Source organism: Scardinius erythrophthalmus (genome assembly GCF_964197995.2).
Source record: "Scardinius erythrophthalmus genome assembly, chromosome: 2".
NCBI classification, from domain to species: Eukaryota; Metazoa; Chordata; class Actinopteri; order Cypriniformes; family Leuciscidae; genus Scardinius; species Scardinius erythrophthalmus.
Window position 1 is genome coordinate 66,385,789 of NC_138222.1, and position 21,916 is coordinate 66,407,704.

Sequence of the window (21,916 nt, forward strand, 5' to 3'; positions counted from 1 at the left end):
CGGATCTTCTATCGCCCTATAATCCATCGCGCTCTTTTAGATCACTAAATTCGAGGCTTTTGGTCATACCTAGGATATCTAGATCAACTAAAGGAGGGAGAGCATTTTCACATTTAGCACCAAAACTCTGGAATAGTCTTCCGAATACTGTTCGTTGCTCAGACTCGCTCTCCCAGTTTAAAACTAGATTAAAGACGCATCTCTTCAGCCAGGCATTTATATAATATTTTTAATCTTACAGTAAAATCCGGTCTTTACTTCATAAACGCCAGAGGAGAACTGGCCCCCGACTGAGCCTGGGTTCTCCCAAGGTTTTTTTTTTCTCCATTAGGTCACCTGATGGAGTTTTTCGGTTCCTTGCCACTGTTGCCTTTGGCTTGCTCAGTTGGGGATACTTAATTTAATTAATCAATCAACAATACTATTGATCAGCATTATCAAACATGGATGTTTTAAACTAGAAACAAACACTGATGTACTATTTTATTTAATCCTGTGAAGCTGCTTTGATACAATCTGTATTGTGAAAAGCGCTATATAAATAAAGTTGACTTGACTTGACTTGACTTTAGGTCATGTTCCAAGAACATTTAAATTGGCAGTTATAAAACCTCTCATTAAGAAACCACAATTAGATCATAATAATCTAGCAAATTACAGACCCATTTCAAATCTTCCATTTATGTCTAAAATATTAGAAAAAGTTGTGTCCGCTCAACTGGGCTCTTTCTTGCAAGAAAATGACATCTATGAAAAGTTTCAGTCTGGATTCAGGCCGCATCATAGCACTGAAACTGCGCTTGTTAAAATCACAAATGATTTACTTTTAGCTTATGACCAAGGCTGTATCTCAATATTAGTTTTACTTGATCTTAGTGCTGCGTTTGATACTATAGATCATACAATACTCTTGCCATCGCTTTACATGCACTGGTGAGGCTGATCCCGATCTTGAACCAGCTGCGTGATGGATTGAGGCTCTACGGATTAGATTAGGTGTTAGCACAGCACACCCAGATGTGCCAGCAGTTTGTCCCCGGCCACTTACAGGAAGCCAGTAACGTTGTGAATGAACAATTATTTTATTAGAACAGCCACTGTTAGAGACACTGATGACTTGCTCTTATGGCATATTCTGCATTTTTACTTTAAGCTGCCTTCAAATGTGTGTTCAAAGAGCTAAACGCTACAGGCCAAAACATAAAATGAATCTTTAATTCAAATCTGCAATCCTTACTGTTTTACCGTGTTTAAGCATTTGATTTGCTTCCTTATTTTAGGTGAATGTAGACTTCCTTCTGCTTGTGCTATCTCCTGATTTCAGTGAGAAAGGGTCTGTGAGACGGCAGCAAGAGATGCAGATCATCAAATTTCTGCAGGATTTCTTGCAAAAGTTGGAAGACAGAGGTAGCACACTGCTTAGCACATTTTTCTATAATACTTGTCCATCACTCTTAGGCGGTGTGTCCACCAAAGCGTTTTTTTTTTCACGCGGCTGGCGTGTTTTTTCAATTGTTTTCAATGGGAGCGCCGCGTTTTTAACCCTCTGAGGTCTGAGCTGTTTTCTGGGCCCTGGAGGTGTTCTGACATGCTCTGACATTTGTGCTTATTTCTGTTACTTGTGACATTTTCATGGCTAAAGTCTAATTACACTGTATTCAGCACAAACTCTGCTACAATAATATATCAGCAGCATGTGTGTAAAAGTTTGTTGTTTTGAGATAATGACATTTATGCGTGGTTTGTGAAAATATAAAAAAAAATTCTCACTGAAATAAGGCCATGAAACCCATACTGATTATTTCTTCACAAGACTTTTGAAAATTGTATGACGTAGCCTAGAATATTTGCTCCAAAACTATGTGAAAATCACCCTGACTGCTCATTCAGATAAGACAATATATTGATTTAAAAATTTTACGACGTGTTTTGTGTGAAAAAGCCTTATGCGAGAGCTCATTAATATGTAAGCTTTTCTCACCTGAGAAATACAAAGACACTCCCTAATGGCCCTATTAGGAGCTATCAGGGCCCTATCATTCTGAGCAACCTTGCACAATACTGTAAATGAGGAGATTTAAAAAAAGAATGGCTTTTAAATTGTTTGGATTTATTTACAACACAACATAATACAAAGATACAAAACAAATGACAAAAAAGCACTCACTGAAAACTATTATCCAAAGACAGAGACCTTTGTGCCATTCCTAAAAACATTGTACATACCTTTCATTTCCAAGGTGTTTGATTTTCACTTTACCGTGTTCATGTACAGAGACTCATGTGAATGTTGAAGTCAGCAGGAGTGGCATCTGGGCCCTAAAAGAAAAAAAAAAAGTGAACATACTGATATCAAGAGAAACTATAGGCCTGCACGATTTTGGGTATAAATTTGAGATTTTTCTGGTTAAAATTGCTTTTTAAAATTCACAGAATACACACATACACACACACATAAATGTTTCAAATAATAATGAACATCAGGTTTATTGTGCCTTATAGGCATAGGCTATGCGCAGCGCTGCATAAAATAATAACAATAACCATATTAGCAGCCTATAAATCTTCCAAAATATTTCAGTAACAACTAAGTTAGAGAAAAATATATTGATTATCATGTTACTTCAAATGTTTCCATTTGTTATGATGATATGGCATGAGATAATAGTAAAAACATGAAGCCGTTTGGTGCTTTTCACCAAATATGATACATTCAAACGCGATCGCGCTCCAAATATGATACATTCAAACGCTATCGCGATCCAAATATGATACATTCAAACGCGATCGCGCTCCAAATATGATACATTCAAACGCGACCGCGCTCCAAATATGATACATTCAAACGCGATCGCACTCAAATATAAAACATTATGATTACCATATCTACATTTGAGCAGATATCCACAAACACAGTAACAGTAAACACGGGTCTAAATATTATAATATTCACCATATAGGCCTATCTAGCAACAGTTCAACTGCAATGTGAAATTTATGCAACAATAACCAACTAATATGTAAGAATTTCTTACCTTACATCTTTCTTGCGTTCTTCTTCTTCTGAGGTAATTCCAATGTAAGCTCACGGCGCTCGACGAAAAGCAGAGACTTGTGAAGTGTTTTGGTGTTTTGTTTCTGAGGTAATGAGCGCGATCACGTTCCACGTGGAGATTTGCATGTGAATCTCTTTTGCGCGAGTGGGCGTGTTCAAATTAAAAATAATTAGGAAGCGTTTGAGAAGCTGGACATCTTGTTGGTTTTATACAAATTACTTAAACAGAGAATTATTTGTTTTCAGTATGAATCCGATCATTTAAAAGTACATACTTAAGTGTTTATAAAGGTATATGGCTCATACATGTGTGACAAGTATTCGCCGAGTTTTGTTTCAGTTTATAGACGTGCTCAAGAAAAAAAAGTTCACCGCGACGGAGAGGCAGAACGCACACCCTGTTTATTTTCTTTATTTTACAAAAGCACAATGTTTTGATTTGATTGTAAGTGGACACATACAAAAGGAGAAATATCACAGATTATTTTTTTATATTTCTTTTTTCTGTATGACCATAAATGATGGAGTAATTTAAGTTTATAGTGCTACAATGTGGAGAAAATCCGGCAAAACGCGCCGGTGCGTTTGCCGACCTCAGAGGGTTAAAACGCCATGAGCGTAGCGAGGTGCTGAGCGTTTTTTTTTTCACGCTGATGCGCCGAGCGCTCGCCGTTTTTTACAGGTCGCCGAGAGTTGAAGAATGTTCAAGTTTTTGGGTAAAACGCTGTGCTCATCACTGTCACTTTTTACCCAACCGTCCAATCACAGTGGAGGAGGGGCGGGACTAAGACCACACCGACCAACCACAACATTCTGCTTGTACAACGTCAACAGATGATAACGACAAGCATAATAACGAAAAAAGAAAAAAAAAAAAAACATTTAAAACAAGAGCCAGAGAAAATACATTACATTGGATCGACATTTTAATATAGAATCAACACAGAAACAAAATATGTGTGAATTGAGATACTAGTAACATTTTCTCGGATCTTCCGTATCATAACAAGTGTCTCAACTGAAAAAAATGCAACGCTTCCAAAACGCTCTCAAAAGCTCACAGCTAGGCAGCTTTTCAGCAGAGCGTCTAGCGTTTTCAGCTGGCTAAAAACGCTTTGGTGGACACACGGCCTTACCATACTATCATACACTTGTTTTCCACCGGTTTCATTTTATTCTATTTTTATTAGTTACTCCCTCTTTAGGTTTATATTCGTATGTGTATTCTGTCAAACCCCCGCCATGTATATGACGAATGCATTTGTACTAACAGAAATGTTGGAAATTACTTATTTGGGCAGATGACGTGACGCGTGTTTTTTCTGTAACTAAGTGTAAATGTTTACTGAACTGCATTTCTCAACTAAAACAACACACGCCAGTGGGGCATAGAACATCATTTTATTTTAATATTATGATTTTGGGACGTAAAATGTATTTGGTGTTGTTCATATTTCAAGGTGAATAGCAAAATGTCCTGCGGTGTGACTGTAACATTGATGACTCATCAAATGTAAATATCAGTAAAATAAAGCAGATATGTTTGGAGCAGCTAATAAATGCCTTGGCATTATTTTGTATGTATTTACTTAATTAACTTAAGTTTTCAAAATGCTAAAAGTACTAAAATAATATTTACAGTACATTTAGTTTTGTAACACAAATGCTGTCCTGCAGTGTGACATAGGATATTAGATTTTTGTACTGGCAGTTACATGGACAGCCATAGGGGTTCTTTAGTCAAGACCCCTACCAGGAAGTCCCCCAGATTTTTGGATGTGCTAAGGAGGTTAAAAGATGAGTGTTAATCTCTTATTAATTTCATATATTTCATCATTTCTGTCAGACCATGAACGTGTCCATTTTTTATAGTCCTGTGGTGTGACTGATCTAGACTGATCTAGTTCGAGAAAAAATAAAAATATAAAAAAAAAAGAATCATATTCAGGTTTAAAACAATGAACTTATTCCGTTATTGTAATGCCAAAGGTCAGTCTTGTATAGCAATGACTCAAAATGGCTGCAAAGGTGAAGGAGTCCTGTGGTGTGACAGCCCATCCTGTAGTGTGACATAATTAAGTCAGATGTCTAGCTAGATTCACGTCTGTTATGTTTGCAATTTTAAACATAAATATAAATATATCTCTGTCTCTATAATATATATATTAAACAAATCTTGCAAATATTAAATATAATATATATTATACAAATATTAAACATAAATATATATCTTTCCTCATTATACATAATATACCTATATTATACATATATTAAACTTAAATATATATCTGTCTTCATTTGTTTGTTGTATGTGTATGTTAACAGTCACTTATCATTGCTTTAAAGTCAGTTTTAGGCATGAGCAAAGAAAGGACAAGGGTTAGCACAGGATGAAGTCAAATTTCTCTTGTTCACGGGAATCTTTGTTCAAAGAACTGATGATTTTAACATGCTTTTAATTATTTTAGCATGATTTTAATGACTTTCTCCTGAGAAACAAGATATTTGTTTAGTCTTTTAAGTTAAAAATAGAAATTAATGGTCTTTATGACTGGGTCTGATTTGACGCCTCCAAAATGTTAATTATTCAGTATGTCTTGTTCACTATGTTTTTAGCTCAAATTCATACACTGACTAAGTAATAAGATTGTACTGATATGTTGCATTTTCATTAATGTTCAAATAGAGATGCAAATTAATTTGTTTGTTACAAAAGTATTCAATAAATTTCACCATAAATGTTTCATTTCGTCCTGGGGTGTGACGGAATGTCCTGTGGTGTGACATCACTTCAAACACTATTAAACGACTTTTACTATGTTAACTAGCTTAATGATTATATGCATTTGAAAACATTGCATAATATAACTATATAAAAAAATAATAAATATTTTCAAATATTTTTTTCTCATTTTACACAATATTTCCACTTGAGAGAGTGGTAAAAGATGGCACAAGCAAAGAATATAATCGAAAAACAGCTGTGAAAAAAAATATATATGCAGAATTTTAATGATCATTCTTTAAGAATACTTGATACATACCTGATTTGTATTTGAAATTAATAATACTTCAATATTTGAATTTTATAGTAATGTCATGTCACACCGCATGACATATTTTGCCTGGAGCTGTGAGAAAAGCTTAATAAATTACATAATGAGAAAAAAAATCTGCTAACCTCTAACAGTTTCAAAAACAACAGTAATTGAACTTTACAAATTCATGCAATTCTCAAGCAATTTAGAACTTTGTTTTAAAAAATCCTGTTTCACCCTTATTTGTCATCTACCCATTTTGTATTTGTCTCTGAGAAGAAGCAGACAGCCAAGAAGAGGGCAGCCCTGAAGGTCAAAGTCACGTGGCAGCTGTGCACGAAACAAATGGTGGGGGGAAGCGCCTGTAAATCTGGAGCTTCCTTCAGTGGGTCACAGGTCAGGCACATGTTCCACTGATCGAATCCAAGAGAGAGGCATTCACGATAACTGTTAATTTTGATCATGACTGCAACTCCCGCTATGGGGCACATAGCCTTTGTTACCCCATTGCCAATACAATGCTTGTGCTGTTGCCATTACATTTCCTACACGCCACTTAGCCACCTCCCAAGAGTTTGAAAACAACCTAACCGAGGCAATCTGTGGTGGTTACGAGTTCAGCAGACACTAAAGTAGCATTTTAAGGTCCTTTTTCCTTGTTTTAGTTACTTGGTAACTTTGTTACCCTTTTTGTGCTATGTTTCTATGTTCTACTGTGTACAAACAAGTGTACAACAAAGTTGTTCTATTGTTAAAAAGAAATCTAAAGATTTAACTGTGGTTGATGTATATTTTATTTACATCACTTTCTGATCACAAAAACAAACATTAAACACCTGACAAAGCCTGAAGCACATATTCATGACATAGGTGGTAAAGGTCTCTATGCAACTATGCAACAAATTGATTTGATCAGGTGCTTAAATATTCATATTGGTGTTAAACAGTACAAGTGTACCTAATGAAGAGGTTACTGAGTGCATATGAACTGTATTACCAACATTTGCATCAATTGTGATTGTTTCACCAGCTGAAGATGTGTTACACTGCTTAGAGCCTGGTTGGCCATTTCAAGGTTACATTAACAGCTTATTTTGGATATAACATTTACTGTAGCAACTTAGTTGTTTTAAAAGAAAAAAAAAAAGAACCTCAAGATTCTCTGGCTGGTCAATCGGTCGAAGCATCATTCCTGAATGCCAAATCTGCTCAGGAGTTTTATTCCCTTCTGTTCTCAGTGGGTGGTTGTTCCAACCTTCCACAAAAGCCACCAGGTCTGCCTTCAGTTTAGGAAGGAATGTCAGGTGGACTGTCAAAAGATCTTCTATAAAGGGACAGGGTAGGAGTATGTTACTTTTCACAGGTGAGCTTTGAAAACATAACATTAATCATTGAATTGCCTTTCGTAAATACATCTCATTGATTTATGTTTTTTTTTCCCAGTATTTAACCATTTCTAAAATTCCACAATGATTTACAATGATATACGACTAGCCATTAATGTTTATTAAAGTGCTCCAGACATCTGTTAACCAATCCAATTGTGTTGAAATTGACCAATTATAAAGACGCCTGCGCCTTCCTTGTTTTCCACCTCAAGTCATGATTATTATTATACCAGGCAAGTTTTTAAGAACAGTTACTTATTTACAATAACGACCTGGCAGGGGACAAAGACCTCCTGTATGGAATGGGTACTAGGATTAAATAAAATCAACAACAGAAGATGAAGGACAACAACAAACCTTACAAACCATGCACAAATCAAATAATAATAGAACACAGACACAGGAAACATTTAACTGACCAAGACGTACAACAATCTACAGAAAGTAGATGATAAATAGCACAATATGATGAGACAAACCCTTACCTCTGGAGGACACATCAAGAAGGTGATCCATCTCTAGGCTGTGGAGTGCGTTGTAATATTTTGATATCACACATGTTCTGACATCCCGGCACAAACGTTCAATCCTACGGATTTAGAAATTACTATTTTAACAATCAAGGACATAATAAAATGTTAGTATGTTATGATTTTACACACAATAGACCTCTTTCAAAAAAAGCATCCAAAATACAAAAAAGAAAAACCTTTGATTATGAATGCTTTTTCCTGACATGAAGCTTCTTCGATCAGTTCCATGGACAGTGAACATTTATCGGGCTATTTCAACATTCTCCACTCCCTGATCACCTCTCACCCTGAAGTGCACACACAGATGACCAGTGTGTTAAAATCTGTCAGTGATGTACAATACACAGAAATAAAGTGCTACATTGTGTCAGAATAAACATGTTCAGCGTGGAGGGGTAAGGCTATGACTGGGAGAGTATAAGGAAGTAGAGTGTTGTGAGGAAACATTTAAAATTATAATCCTTGAGAACCCTGAGTTTACAGTAAATTATTTCTTAAAATATAACATCCATCATGTTTGTGTCTGTACCTTGAAGCCTGTAAAAACTTACCTTGAGGGTATCCCATGCCTCTCAGTAGCTTTTTTGAAGGCAGTGAATGCGGTTGATGCACGATTGTTTGTTGCAGCATTCAAGCACATCACCTGTGTTATGAGACATTTTCATAAATGTACATTTACTATTTGTCAATATCTTACATGTACAATTGGATTACACTCTGGTCCCTTCATGCCTCAGGGAATCTGATATTTTAACACACCTTAATGACTCTTACTACCATGCGGCACCCTATATAATAACTTTTTCTCCCACGTCAACAGGGTAGTATTTCAGCCATCTGAATGCAACATGTAATTATTTGGTGTACATCATAGCAAATTTGCTTACACAGAAGGCCAACACATGAAAAGACCCAATGAAATGAAATCTTACCTGGAGTAGCCGTCCACTGCACAAAAAGTACAATGTTGTACCTGATGGGAACAAAATAAAGACCTACATTACCAGTTTCAACCTGGATTTTTATTGTAGAAATGTCATGGCAACATACTTATGCTTTGAGATCTATCAGTGTCTGCATCATTATATTTAACAAAATAAATAAATAATGAATAATCTGTACTGTACAGTACTGACCTGATAAGTTTGTGGTTAGTGTCGACATGCCACAGTGAAAGGGGTCCCCTGACAGAGTAAGTTCTTCGCACAATGCAGCCCAGTCCAGTCAGTCTAGAAAGAACGCCCCATTTCTCCAGCTACAGTTTCAACAGTACTGCTGGTAACTTCAGCATTTTCAATGTGGTCCATGATCAGATGGAGGAAATCTCTTAAGGCCTGTACAATATCTGGGGGGACATTAACATGCCTTGACAGTGCTTCCCAGAGGTACAGCTCCTGCCGACATGCAAACTGTAAGAAGTCCAAGTCAAGAGGCGTTCTTGGAAGCGCTGACTCTAATTTAATGATCAGCCTGGAAGTAATCTCACGTCTGACTATGTCCTGTTGAAGTGGAAAACAACATGAAATTAACACTGTACAATATCTGGGGGGACATGCCTTGAGTCAAGAGGCGTTCTTGAAAGCGCTGTATGTTATAGTAACATACATGGTCACTAGTTCAACTAAAACACTTGCCATGAAAAGTTTGGGAACCACTGGCCATACTTTACGTTTTGTTTTACACATGCAGCACTGACTAAAACGCTAGGTTGCTGAGAGACACCTAACATTAGCCCCTGCTGAGTTTGCTAGCTCTCTAGCCTAAAACTTGCTAGTTAAGGATGATTAGCTTATGTCAGCTACTTACATGTTCCAAACAAATTTCAGATTAAATTGCTACATTGTCAAACACACAGCCCCCATCATACATCAATATCACTTACGCCTACATCTTCAGGTGTCGCCGCCATTCCGTCGGTTCGCGTTCATGGAGATGGATGCTGGCATATGACGTAGGACGTAGAAGCGTTGTGACGTAGAACAAATGTAGAACGTTTGCTCTGCTCTCTGGCTGCGCTGTCACGCTCGTTCTACGTCACGACGCTTCCTGCGCTACGTCCTACGTATGCGTCCATCTCCATGAACGCGCGCCAACCGCCACCGGAAGCCAGTTATTTTAGTTTATAAAGTTTTAAATATGTATATTTTTACGACAAAACCGCACGGATTACCCTCAGAAGGCCTTCGTTTATCCCCCTGGAGCCGGACGGATTACTTTTGTGAAGGATGCATGCACAATTTGCGACTTGAAGGAGGTTGTTCACATTAACATTTGCTTCACATTAACCACTGAAAGATCTAAGACATTTTCTAAAATAACTGAAAATGTGTTCGTGTGAAAAAAGATTGACATATGCATCTCGAACGGCTTGAGGGTGAGTAAATCATGGCTTAAATGTCATTTTTGAGCGAACTATCCCTTTAATTAAGATATCTTGAGAAAGGCCTTCACTGTTTTGTTTTTTCCAATGTTATGGGTTCCAGTGTTATTTTATTCCCAACATTCTTGTGTTTCACAGAAGTAAGTCATACAGGTTTGAAAATAATTTCATTTTGAAATAACATTTATGTTTGGGTCAGCTAGGCCGTAAACTCATATCAAGAAGATAGGTAACATATTGTCTGGAGGGTTTGAACCAGTGTGCCTTTGAGCAGAGTTTACATGTTCTGCCTCTTTTCCACGTGTATTTTACTTCTTATACTGTCTATGGTATTTTACTATGACAATACTCACCACAACTGAAGATCGTGTGGCTGGATAATGAAGGAAACACACACACAGTAATTATTAGCTATTTGTATTTGCTTACTAAAAGAGACTTACTAATACTCGCTCAAAATAAAAATATAACAGTACGATGAAAAATAATCCATGTTTTAAACAATGTAAAAGCCACAGAACCGAAGGAGGCTAGTACTGAAGATCCCGAGCAGCAACACACACACACACACACACACACACACACACACACACTCACACCAACAGACGCATATTCAAACTTGACCTGTAAAGGCGCGCTTAGTTGTCATTGGCCAGGTTCCTGGATGACAGTCTGAATAACCAATCATGCTCAAAACAACTCGAAGAGACAGACAATAATGTGGTAACATTGTAATTACAGGAAAATATGACATGTTTGGTTTTAAAAGAAAGAATATGAAAAAATGTGCATGTGCTATTTATTTAGTTGCATTTGTAAGCTGGCTGTTATATTTAATCAATTTGTTAAATGGTGTTTTCATTGCAGTGCATGATTAAAAATTAAACTTACAATAACTTATATACCATATATAACAACATATATTTACCACTGCTCTGCTAAACAGCAATTTAAAAGAGCAAACATATTATATATTAAACAGAGCAAACATTGCATATGTATTCATATGAAATTCTGTATACCTACATGAAAAACTAATGTATTGGTGTCATGGTGACAGAGTTACATTCATGTGACCCATAATGATCATTTTGCACTCTAACAAATTATTGACCTTTCCTTTAGAAACACTCTTATGCCTAATAATGTCAACTTGCTTTTCACCCTGTGTGGCACTGTTACCGAACACAACCTGTTGGTTTAGCGTTAATCCTCTGTCCTCTGTCCTTTGCTAACATTGGCATAATTCTATACAAGTTGCAACATATACCCCGGGTTTCACAGGCAAGGCTTAAAGGGGCATTCCACCCATTTGAACATTGTTTTTTTATTTATTAGTGGGTCATATATAGTCGAAATGTAAAATAAATTTTGAATTTGGTGCCTTCGTGACCGAGGAAAGACAAAAAATAACTTCAGGACACATTTGTATGAAAGACAACAACTCCCACAATGCACCACATTGCACAGCTCCGCAAGCCACTCCCACTAATCCAGAAAGCGCATATCTGCCTATAAGAGAAATCACTCTTCTGTCTACAAGGCTAGCTACTACCAGAGCTTGAAATTCATTTCACATTCACACAAAATGTCTAGTTAGTTGGCGAACTCATTAGTGCATTACTCCTCGTTTGTATTTCTTTCGAAAAGGTGAATTATTGCATGGTACCTGGATGTTCAATCAGAACATATGCGGTGCGAAACTAGGATAGTTCTCAACACAAACGTCCGTGTCCTCGTCTGATTCAGAGATTTCGTCCAGGAGAAATTGTCATCGTTGAAATTCTTTGCCGCAGACGGACTCTATCTCTGTGTTCGTAGCGGTTCGTAGCTGCATAGTGAGATCACCGGCGCCACCGGTCCGCCCTAACTCGAGCCAGTCCGGGCTCCTCGTCCGCGGCAGGCAGGTCTTCTGCCTCGGCTGCTCTTCGCTATAATGCGGCTTGTAAAGGTAGCCACAAACACCTGATTCGAGCATCAGACTTCCGAAATCCTCTTCCTCTATATCATATTGAGCACTCTCCTCCGCTATTGTCATAAATGTACATCTGTCTCCACAGCGCCTGTTAGCTTAGCTTCAAACAAGATGGAGGATCTTGCTTTCAGTTTCAGAGAGTAAAGTCCCACCCACTAATCTGTAATAGGTCTGTAGCGTGAGCTGGTCCCGCCCCCTGGGAAAGATGAGGAATGAGTGTTGTAGTCTCAACAGAAATCCCCCCCTCTTACACTTCCTCCTACAATGACGCAAAATGACGATTTTTGCGTCATTGTAGGAGGAAGTGTAAGAGGTAAATAACGGATTTCTCCCGTCTCAGGGGAAAATGAGAGAGTGTTGCACGACCATTCAATAGTATGACTGGGTTTCTAACACTGCAAAGCTTAATGCAAATGGAGTGAGTGTCCCTTTAAGCCTGTAGTCCCAGACTAAAATGCATGTTTGAGCTGTTTTACCTGAAAGCAACTTGCACTGACATCTTAAAATATGGCAGTGCCATTGTTTTTTCTCAAGATGCACACCAGTAATGTTTCTTTTTTCTTTTTTCTAAGGCACATTTTTAAAAGCTAATGAAATGCACTAAGGCCTAATACTGGCTTAATCGAAACTCTGTCTGTGAAACCGGGTCTGGGTTAGAAATTAAGGGTTAAGGTTAACCCTAACTCTAACCCTAACCCTTGTCTACAGACTTTTATTTAACAGCATGGATACTCCAATGTGTTGACTTCAGTGGTTAGGCCTTAAAGGGATAGTTCACTTTGAAATAAAATTTTGGTATGTTTTAGCTTACCTCAAGGGCATCCAAGATGTAACACAGCCGAGTCCAAATGATCTGAGGGCGCGGACGGGTATATATATATACATAGATGTTGCCTTGGCTACTGCAGTTCATTGGAACGAAACCGTAGCCAAGCGACATCTAGTGTGTATATCTATACCCGCCCGCGCCGTCAGGTCATTTGGACTCGGCTGTGTTCAAGAGGTAACAACGATATAAATACTGTTCGTTTTCTCACACAAACCGCTCGTTTCGTGTCTTAGGCCATCAATGTGTACTTACGATGGGGAATTGTTTAATTTGGACGATGGAGAATTGTTTTAATTTGGACTCTGTGTATGCTCTTTGAGACAGTGACCGTAGACCTGCATTATAGGACTGTCAGACAAGAACGGTTTGGCCTAAAAATATCAAAATTGAAACTACTGCGGAAAAAAAGACACCTACATCTTGGATGCCCTTGAGGTAAGCTAAAACATACCAACATTTTATTTCAAAGTGAACTATCCCTTTAAGCGTTGATACAGGACGAATAACTTCTCACTGTGACAGTCTGTAATGTATTTTAGCAAAGAGTGTTTGTATGGATTGTCCCTAATTAAGATATATCTAGGTGCATTCAAGTCATGTCATAAAGATCGTATTTACAAGTTGAACGCCACCACAATGATGAGAATATGAGTAGGAAGCTCACGATTAGGGTTAGGGTTAGGGTTAGCCAAACCCGATCTTAAAGAGTTAGGAGTGTGTCAGTGAGAAACATTGTGGAATACCACAATACTTAGGTATTTAGCAGTGACATTGTCAGGCTTTTTTACTATGAAGTAAGCTAATGCCTGCACAAAATATGATAGCGTATAACAATACAATATGTGATGATAAAGTTTACAGTGGTTTCATAAATTAATTTAAAACATTAAAAAATAATAATAATTGTAAAACCTCATGAATACAAACTTCCCAGGAGAACTTAAACGCACCATATGTTCCATCGTGAACCCTGTTGGCCTGCTGTCTGACCAGCAAGGTCAATTTAACAATAATTGTGTTTGCTTGCTAAATGTTACATTTAAAATGTCATAACACGTCACATTACAAGAACATTTTATAAAAAACACTCCATCATCTCAGGTCTCAGTGACATCCTCATAACATTTTACAAACGTTGATCTGATAATGTTTCTCCTCTGTTATTATGGAACATGGTGCCAATGTTTTACTGAGAACATTATATAATCTGTTATCTCAACAACATCCTCAAAACATCCTCAAAATGTTACAGTTAAAACGTTATATTTTAGTTTACATTTAACATTATAGGAACATTATTTGAAATGAGAAAACATCCTTAAAACATTCTTTGAACATTACATGCAAATGTTTTCTCTAAAACATTAACCAAACTTGTATGGAATGTTAGCCAAAGTTCCGAGAACGTTCCCTGCTAGCTGGGTGACCGCTGTAGATGATTAGCGGGCCGCCAGTTGAATAACAACTGTTGAATAGTATAACACACGTGATTTTTCTGAAAACCACAAACCCCACTCCCACATATCTGTCAAAGTGAAACTTAACTGCTGTATTTAATGGCATATCTCGTGGATATTATAGGAGAGATCAACCATTTCTGAAGACAACACCCAGGTTTTCGCTCCAGGTCATTTACATTGTTCAGGTAAGGGAAATCTTACAATTATAAATTGTGTTAAAAGTTGTATTGTGAAAATAGGTAAAAGCATGATGCTAATATATAATAATATATTGATAATTAGTAAATATTTAAAGATAGTACATATACATATATATATATATATATATATATATATATATATATATTTGCAATGTAGCTATTATTAAAAAAGGTAATATATTTCGAAACCGCGAGCTCAGACAAAGACAAGAAAATACAGGAGTGTCAGGGCTCTTCCACAAAACCTAGAAATAAACTAGACAGAAGTGACAGAACCCTGACGCCGCCCTCACACTGGCACTGGCGTAGCTCCGATACGGCAGCGAAACGACCGGAAGTCCTTCATTTCCTATGGAGATTCGCAGACCGCATGCGAATGGGTCCGAAGCGGGTGCGAACGAGTGCGGTGCGAAAAAAATCGTGTCCGTTGGCCATCCGGATGTGTTCAAAAAATTTAACTCTTGCGAGAGGCTACGGACGGTTCCTATCCGACAATTACTGCGGAAGTTAGCGTTGCTATGGTACTGATAAACAAACCTGAATTCTTAACTTTTAATAAAATAAATAATGATTTTATAACGATAAGTTGTCATGTCATTTTTTTTATTTTCATGATTTTCTAACGTTATTAGGGCAGTTAATACAGTTAAAAGCCCTATATACCACTATATCACATTTAGCCGACCTGACATGTCAACGTCCTGGGGAAATTTCCTCCACACAGCAGCCTGTCTATAACCCCCTCAACAGAGAGATCATACAGAATTGTACATTCTGACACTGACAAAATCAACCGTTAATCTCTCCGCCATTTTTGTTCTACTCGCTTCTGACGCTTTTCACCGTTGTGTACGATGTCCGCTGGGGGCGTATTGCGCATATGATATCTATGGTATTGCGTATTACGGAGCTGATTTCAACTGCCAGTGTGATGGTGGCGTGACAGTTTTTAGCCCGTATTTAAACCTGTTAGAAAGATGCTAACCACAGAGTAAATGTTCTTGTGTTATTTTCCTGACGTTATTTTCATGGGAGATATATTTATATACGCCTAGGATACAAATTGTAAAAAAAATAAAAAAAACCCTTACATTTAAATGGTATAATAATAATAATAATCAATAAAGACTATATTTAAAAAAATTAAGAATGCATTTTATTTTACATAATGTGTAACTAATGTTACAAAAACAGACCAACAATTGTTTATTATTTTTTATTAGACGTGCTAGTTTGGACACTATAGGCTACTGAACACCTTTAACATAGGCTATCTACTTTATTATTATTATTATTATTATTATTATTATTATTATTATTATTATTATTATTATTTTATTATTATACATTTTATTTATAGGCACCAAGTGTGTGCCAGTGCTATTTCACTGCCAGATCCGGTCCACTTCTTCACAATGGCACTCAATGAAATGAGTGAAAACGTGTACACACAAGCTACGAGGAATTAAACTGTTTTTTGTTGTTGTTTTTTTTAAACTACAAATACGTTTTTAACTACTTAAAAATATATAGATAAAATATTTAAAAGCCTACAATATTTATGCATCATTAATCATATATATTATCTTTAACAAATAAGTTCATTTGCATTATTTGGCTGAGGATGAGAAGCTCCTCCTCCTATGTGGTTTGATCAACAAAAACTCCCTAGACAAACTTAAGAAGGTATTTTTACATTTGGGGTGTTACAGTACACAAGTTACAGAAATCCAATATATGTTTTGAAATAGTTTGAGTTACGTTGAAAATGCATCTTAATAACACCTTATCATATTACCAAATAATATTTGACAAAACTGCTTTTGACCTCTGTGATTGTCTTTTGACTTTGTACAGTAGTTACATTTGTTGTTATTTTGTTTCATATTGGTTCATAAATGTGTTATATTGGTTTCAGATGCAAATTTTGTCCTTAAAAAAAAAATAATCTCAAGCCTCTCCTGTAACTGAAGACAGACACTCATAAACAGATCTACTGCTGGAACCAAGAAATTAAGGTAATTAGAATTCATTGTTGTAAGTTAGATTACTAAATGATATCTAAATAAGTATTATGTCACTAATTCTGAGCAGATGTTAAATTAATGTATACATTCAATTAATTAATATACATTTGTTGTTTAGAACATGGAAACTCAAGACTCTGCTGTTGCTGAGGCAGTAAAGGCATCAGGCGAGTCCACCCTGGAAAAAGCTACAGCAAAAGCTAAAGAAACATTTGATCAGTTGTTAAATGTCTCACTTAACATCGCCGTGACTGGAAATTCAGGATCTGGGAAATCCTTCTTTGTAAATGCACTTAGAGGCTTAAATGAAGATGATGAGGGAGCAGCACCTACTGGAGTTACGGAAACTACAATGGAAGCCACCATGTATGAACATCCTACAGTGCCAAATGTGAAGATCTGGGACCTGCCTGGAATAGGATCACCAAACTTCAAAGCAAATAAATACCTTAAAGCTGTCAAATTTAAGAACTATGATTTCTTCTTTATCCTTAACTCAGAAAGGTTCACACAGAATGACATCATGCTGGCTAAAGAAATAAGAAAACAGAAGAAAAACTTTTACTTTGTTCGTGCCAAGATTGACAATGACATCAGAGCAGAGGAAAGGAAAAAGGGATTTGATGAGCAGAAAGTTCTTTCCAAAATAAGAAAGGACTGTCAAAAAAACCTAAAAGAAATGGGAGAACCTAAAGTCTTCTTGATATCGTCTTATGGCTTGGAGAAATATGATTTTGAAATACTTCAAAACACTCTCGAAGAAGAGCTTCCAGCCCATAAGAGATCTGCTCTTCTACAAGCCTGGCCGGTGTGCTCCACAGCATCTCTTGAGAAGAAGATCAGATTCTTCAAAGGCATGATCTGGGCTGCATCTCTTGCCTCTGCTGGGATAGCAGTGGTCCCTGTGCCTGGTCTTTCAGTAGCATGTGATGCAGGCATAGTGTTGGGTTTCCTCTCAAGGTGCTACTATTCATTTGGTTTGGATGACAGATCACTGTCAAGGCTTTCAGAAAGAGTGAACAAGCCCCACCTGAAATATATGGCCAAATCAAAGTTAGTTGCTGCCATCAAAGAAAAAGCTGTGAACAGAGTTTCTGTTTCTGCTTCACTCACTACCATTGCTACTGTTGAATATTTAATTAGTCTCCTTCCTGGTGTGGGCAGTGGTGTTGCAGCAGGAATGTCCTTCATTACGACTCAGTACCTCTTGAGAGAAGGATTAAAAGATCTGGCAGAAACTGCTCGAAATATCAGAAAAGAAGCTGGGCTGAATACAGCCTAAAACGACAAGCTCCTTGAACATAATTAATCCTAAGAATGTATGTGGTCCTAATTTGTTCTCTTCATTGATTTATGTCCAATAAAGCATGAATTGTTTTCTGTTAGACTGTGTGGGGGTTTAGCAAAGAGAATACCACTCTTCATAATATTAAAACAACAAATGATAATGTGCATGTAAACTATACACTGGAATATATGATAACATTAAATAGTTGACAATTACACTTTGAATTTTTCCATTGCGTTTTTTTCCATTACTTTTTTCCCCAGTCATTTATGTCTCATTTATCATAGAAATAAAATAAAATAAAAATGTTTTATGTACTTTCAATTGAAATCTGCATTATGTTCCACATTTACATTGTAATAATGTCTCATACATAAAATAAAAAATGTGTTTCTATAATTGTTTTGTGATAACTTTTTATGCAGTTCAACTACTTCCAATATTTTTATAATAACAATAATAAAACATTATATATATATACACATATTTTATAATATTGGCAGAGGGCGATTACAAATTAATTTAAAAATTAATAAATGAATTTCCAGAAATTAAGAAAAGACAGATAATGTTCATTCATATGATAATAATGATAATAATCTTAACGATTTGTATTCAAACAATGATGAAATATTTTATTGATCCAATAGAAAACAATTGTAGAGCTAGTTTGAACACAATAAAAGCCAGATGTGTTTGAGGCCTCAATGGCATGTGATTACAAAGGTCAAGAGTATCTGAGAAGTTTGCGTGGCCACTGCACAGTTTTTGCTAAGTCAGTGATTTTTACAGTAAATAACCCTAAAAATGCAAAGTATACTTGCAGCCAGACTAATTATCATTATACTTCAAGTGTGTTAATGATTAGTTAACTTGAAGTGTGCTATTTTGAAACAACTAATTTTGTACTAAGTATATTTTAGTTGTAATAAAAATGTAGTAAAGCATAACTTTAAGTGTATTTAGTTTACTTTTGTGTACTAAATTGGAACAATTTCAAGTATACTTAGTATACTTTAAGTACATGCCTGTGTAGATACTAATTACATGCTTGATTAGTGATATTAAAAACATAGTTTTGGCATTATCGCCTTCTATTGGAATAGGACAGTAGCTAGACAGGAAAGTGAGGTGTGTGAGAGAGAGAGAGACGGGATCAGGAAGATCAAAGATCCACGAACCGAGACTCGAACTCGGGTCTCCCACAACACATGTTAGCACACTTTGCCATGAGGCTATCGTGGAGTGATAAATATTAGTAAAAACTACGGCTCATTAATACCTTTGGCTTATTCCGAAAACTACAAATTGCATACTTTGTCTTCAATAACAAATGTACATTATTAGACAAATAAAACTTAGCTATACTTTGTACAAAATATATTGTATACTATAATGTATTTTGAAAGTAAACTTCAAGGATGCTGAAGAACTCAAACAAACCAACTCTCAAGTGAAGGAGAACAGCAGGAAGGTGTCTGATTATCAATCCAGGATCTCTAATATTCAGAATGACATTTATAAGACCAATAATGTGCTGGATAACATTCAGAAGGACATTAAAGAGGTGAAGCAGCAGCTGGAGATCTCAGGTGATGTTCAGGAGAAGGTCAGGAGAGCCACACACCTACTGAGCGTCCTTAGAGGAAGAGTCTCTGTCCTGGAGAGACAAACCCGAAGCTTCATCCTCTGGAAACCTGTGATTAATATGATCAAACATGTGCTGAAGGCAGCAGGACTCATGGCAGAGGATCGGCTCGTCTGTAGTGAAGATGTTCCAGACCTCATTAATGCTCTGAGGGAGAATATGGAGGGACTACTGGCTTTATGCGACTCTCCCAATAATTCTGAATATGACAGTTATTACTGATCATCTGACTGTGAAATGCTTACTAATAATTACTAATAATTATTCAATATTATGTATCACAAGCCAATAGATGATAAACAGTTTTCCAGTGTGCTGATGTGTAATGTTTCTGACAAAGTGGAACAAGATTATGAATGATTATATAAGATGTTAATTATAGCTTTACAGGTAATTTTAACAACTGTTAAAAATTGTAACACATTTTTATTGAAGTTGCTTCATGCACTGTAAAAAATTATTTCAATGATTTGTTAACACAACATATTTTCTTTTGTCAAATCAACTAAGATGCACTAATGTTGTTAAGATAACAAAACATTTTAAGTTAAGTGTAACGGGCGCGTTTTGTCTTTAACAGTTTTATGTTAGATTGGATGCACGTCCATTAACTCTTGTATGTTCTGCGTTGTGTTCTTGTTGTGAGTGAAGGAAGGACCCGGACTACGACCAACTGCTGGTTGCTCTTTTATTGAAGGCAGAATGGTGGATTTGTCTCTGTACAAATCACAAAAATATTCATAAGGCTGTTATACATGCAGTCTTCTCCACACAGATCTCAAGCTCCTCCTCTCAGCTGGCCTAGCGCAGACTGCACATACATACATGACTGATAAAACTTAGTATTATCAACAAAAATACTTTTAAATAAAAATGTGAAAATGAATTAAATAAATTATAAAATGCTCAATGTAATTGACATGAATTTCTTTTACATTCTTAATAAAACCAATGTATGCCAGATGAATAATAATGAACATTATACACATACCTGTACAAATCACAAAAATATTCACAAGGCTGTTATACATGCAGTCTTCTCCACACAGATCTCAAGCTCCTGTTAGCAGATAAACACACAGAAAACCCTGTAGACTAGCACGTGGAAACATGTCTAACTTTACTTTAAAGCCTGCAAAAAGTCTGTTTACAAGGTTCATATTCGATTGACACATTAACTGCATGTTCACAACCTCAAAACTAATATTTATACATGAATAAAACAAGGTTTGTATCGTCCAAAAACTGAAATAAGCGTTTAAAACTGACGCGCAAAATAAAACATTACCTCCTCTCAGCTGGCCTAGCGCAGACTGAAAGAAAGCGCATAAATGACGACACAAGGCCTGCGACCTCTTAAAGTGACAGTACAGGTATAAACACCATGGTCTGAATACAACATTCAGGCATAAATACTGGCAATAAAACAGATCTTAAACAAAGAAAACAATGTTCCTCAGGATTTGGTGATATTTCAACTGTAAAAGTAAAGATATCATTTCAACCTGGTTACATTCACCCCTCCTGAAATTCACCAACATCCTGATAACGTGGAGTCTCTGGACTGTAAGGAACACATAATACGTCTGCTACTGACACAATCTGGCCCCAAAAAAAAAATAAAAAAATAGACCTAGTCTACAGTCAACTTAGAAGTCACCTCTCATACAAGGTTCAGGGAAGAAAGAGGTTGATCAGGTCTCTGAATCCCCTTAGCTCAATGCGACGCCTGTTACGCCACACAACACTTGGCCCAAAAAACTTGTCCCACAGACATTTGCAAGTATCAATGTACATAACACAGTCCTAAAAAAAAATACTATAACATATACTACAATAACATTACCAACATATATCAAGTATGTTGACTCAACTCTGCAAAACAAAGAGAGATTGGGAACGGCTCCCAAACAAAATGTTCGAACCCCTCAGAAATGGTTTCTGAACCATGGATTCTATCAGTCTGTTCACTGATTTCACTACTCTCCCTGCACGTGTTCTAACATGACCATCAGCTGCGGTGTGTGTGTGTGCGGGTCAGTGTGAACCAATGCGTCAGCATGTGGTGAGTGTGAAATATCTGATCGTGGTGCAG

At 36.6% G+C, this 21,916-nt stretch overlaps 1 protein-coding gene across 1 annotated transcript; it reads left to right on the top strand.

Moving 5' to 3' along the window:
* Nucleotides 1-17,006: 17,006 nt before the first annotated feature.
* On the top strand, nt 17,007-18,167 carry LOC308705827 (interferon-inducible GTPase 5-like; the record flags this gene model as incomplete). Its single annotated transcript, XM_081391068.1, has 1 exon — nt 17,007-18,167. The coding sequence occupies one exon, from the start codon at nt 17,007-17,009 to the stop codon at nt 18,165-18,167; it is 1,161 nt and encodes a 386-aa protein (XP_081247194.1).
* Between the last annotated feature and the right edge of the window lie 3,749 nt (nt 18,168-21,916).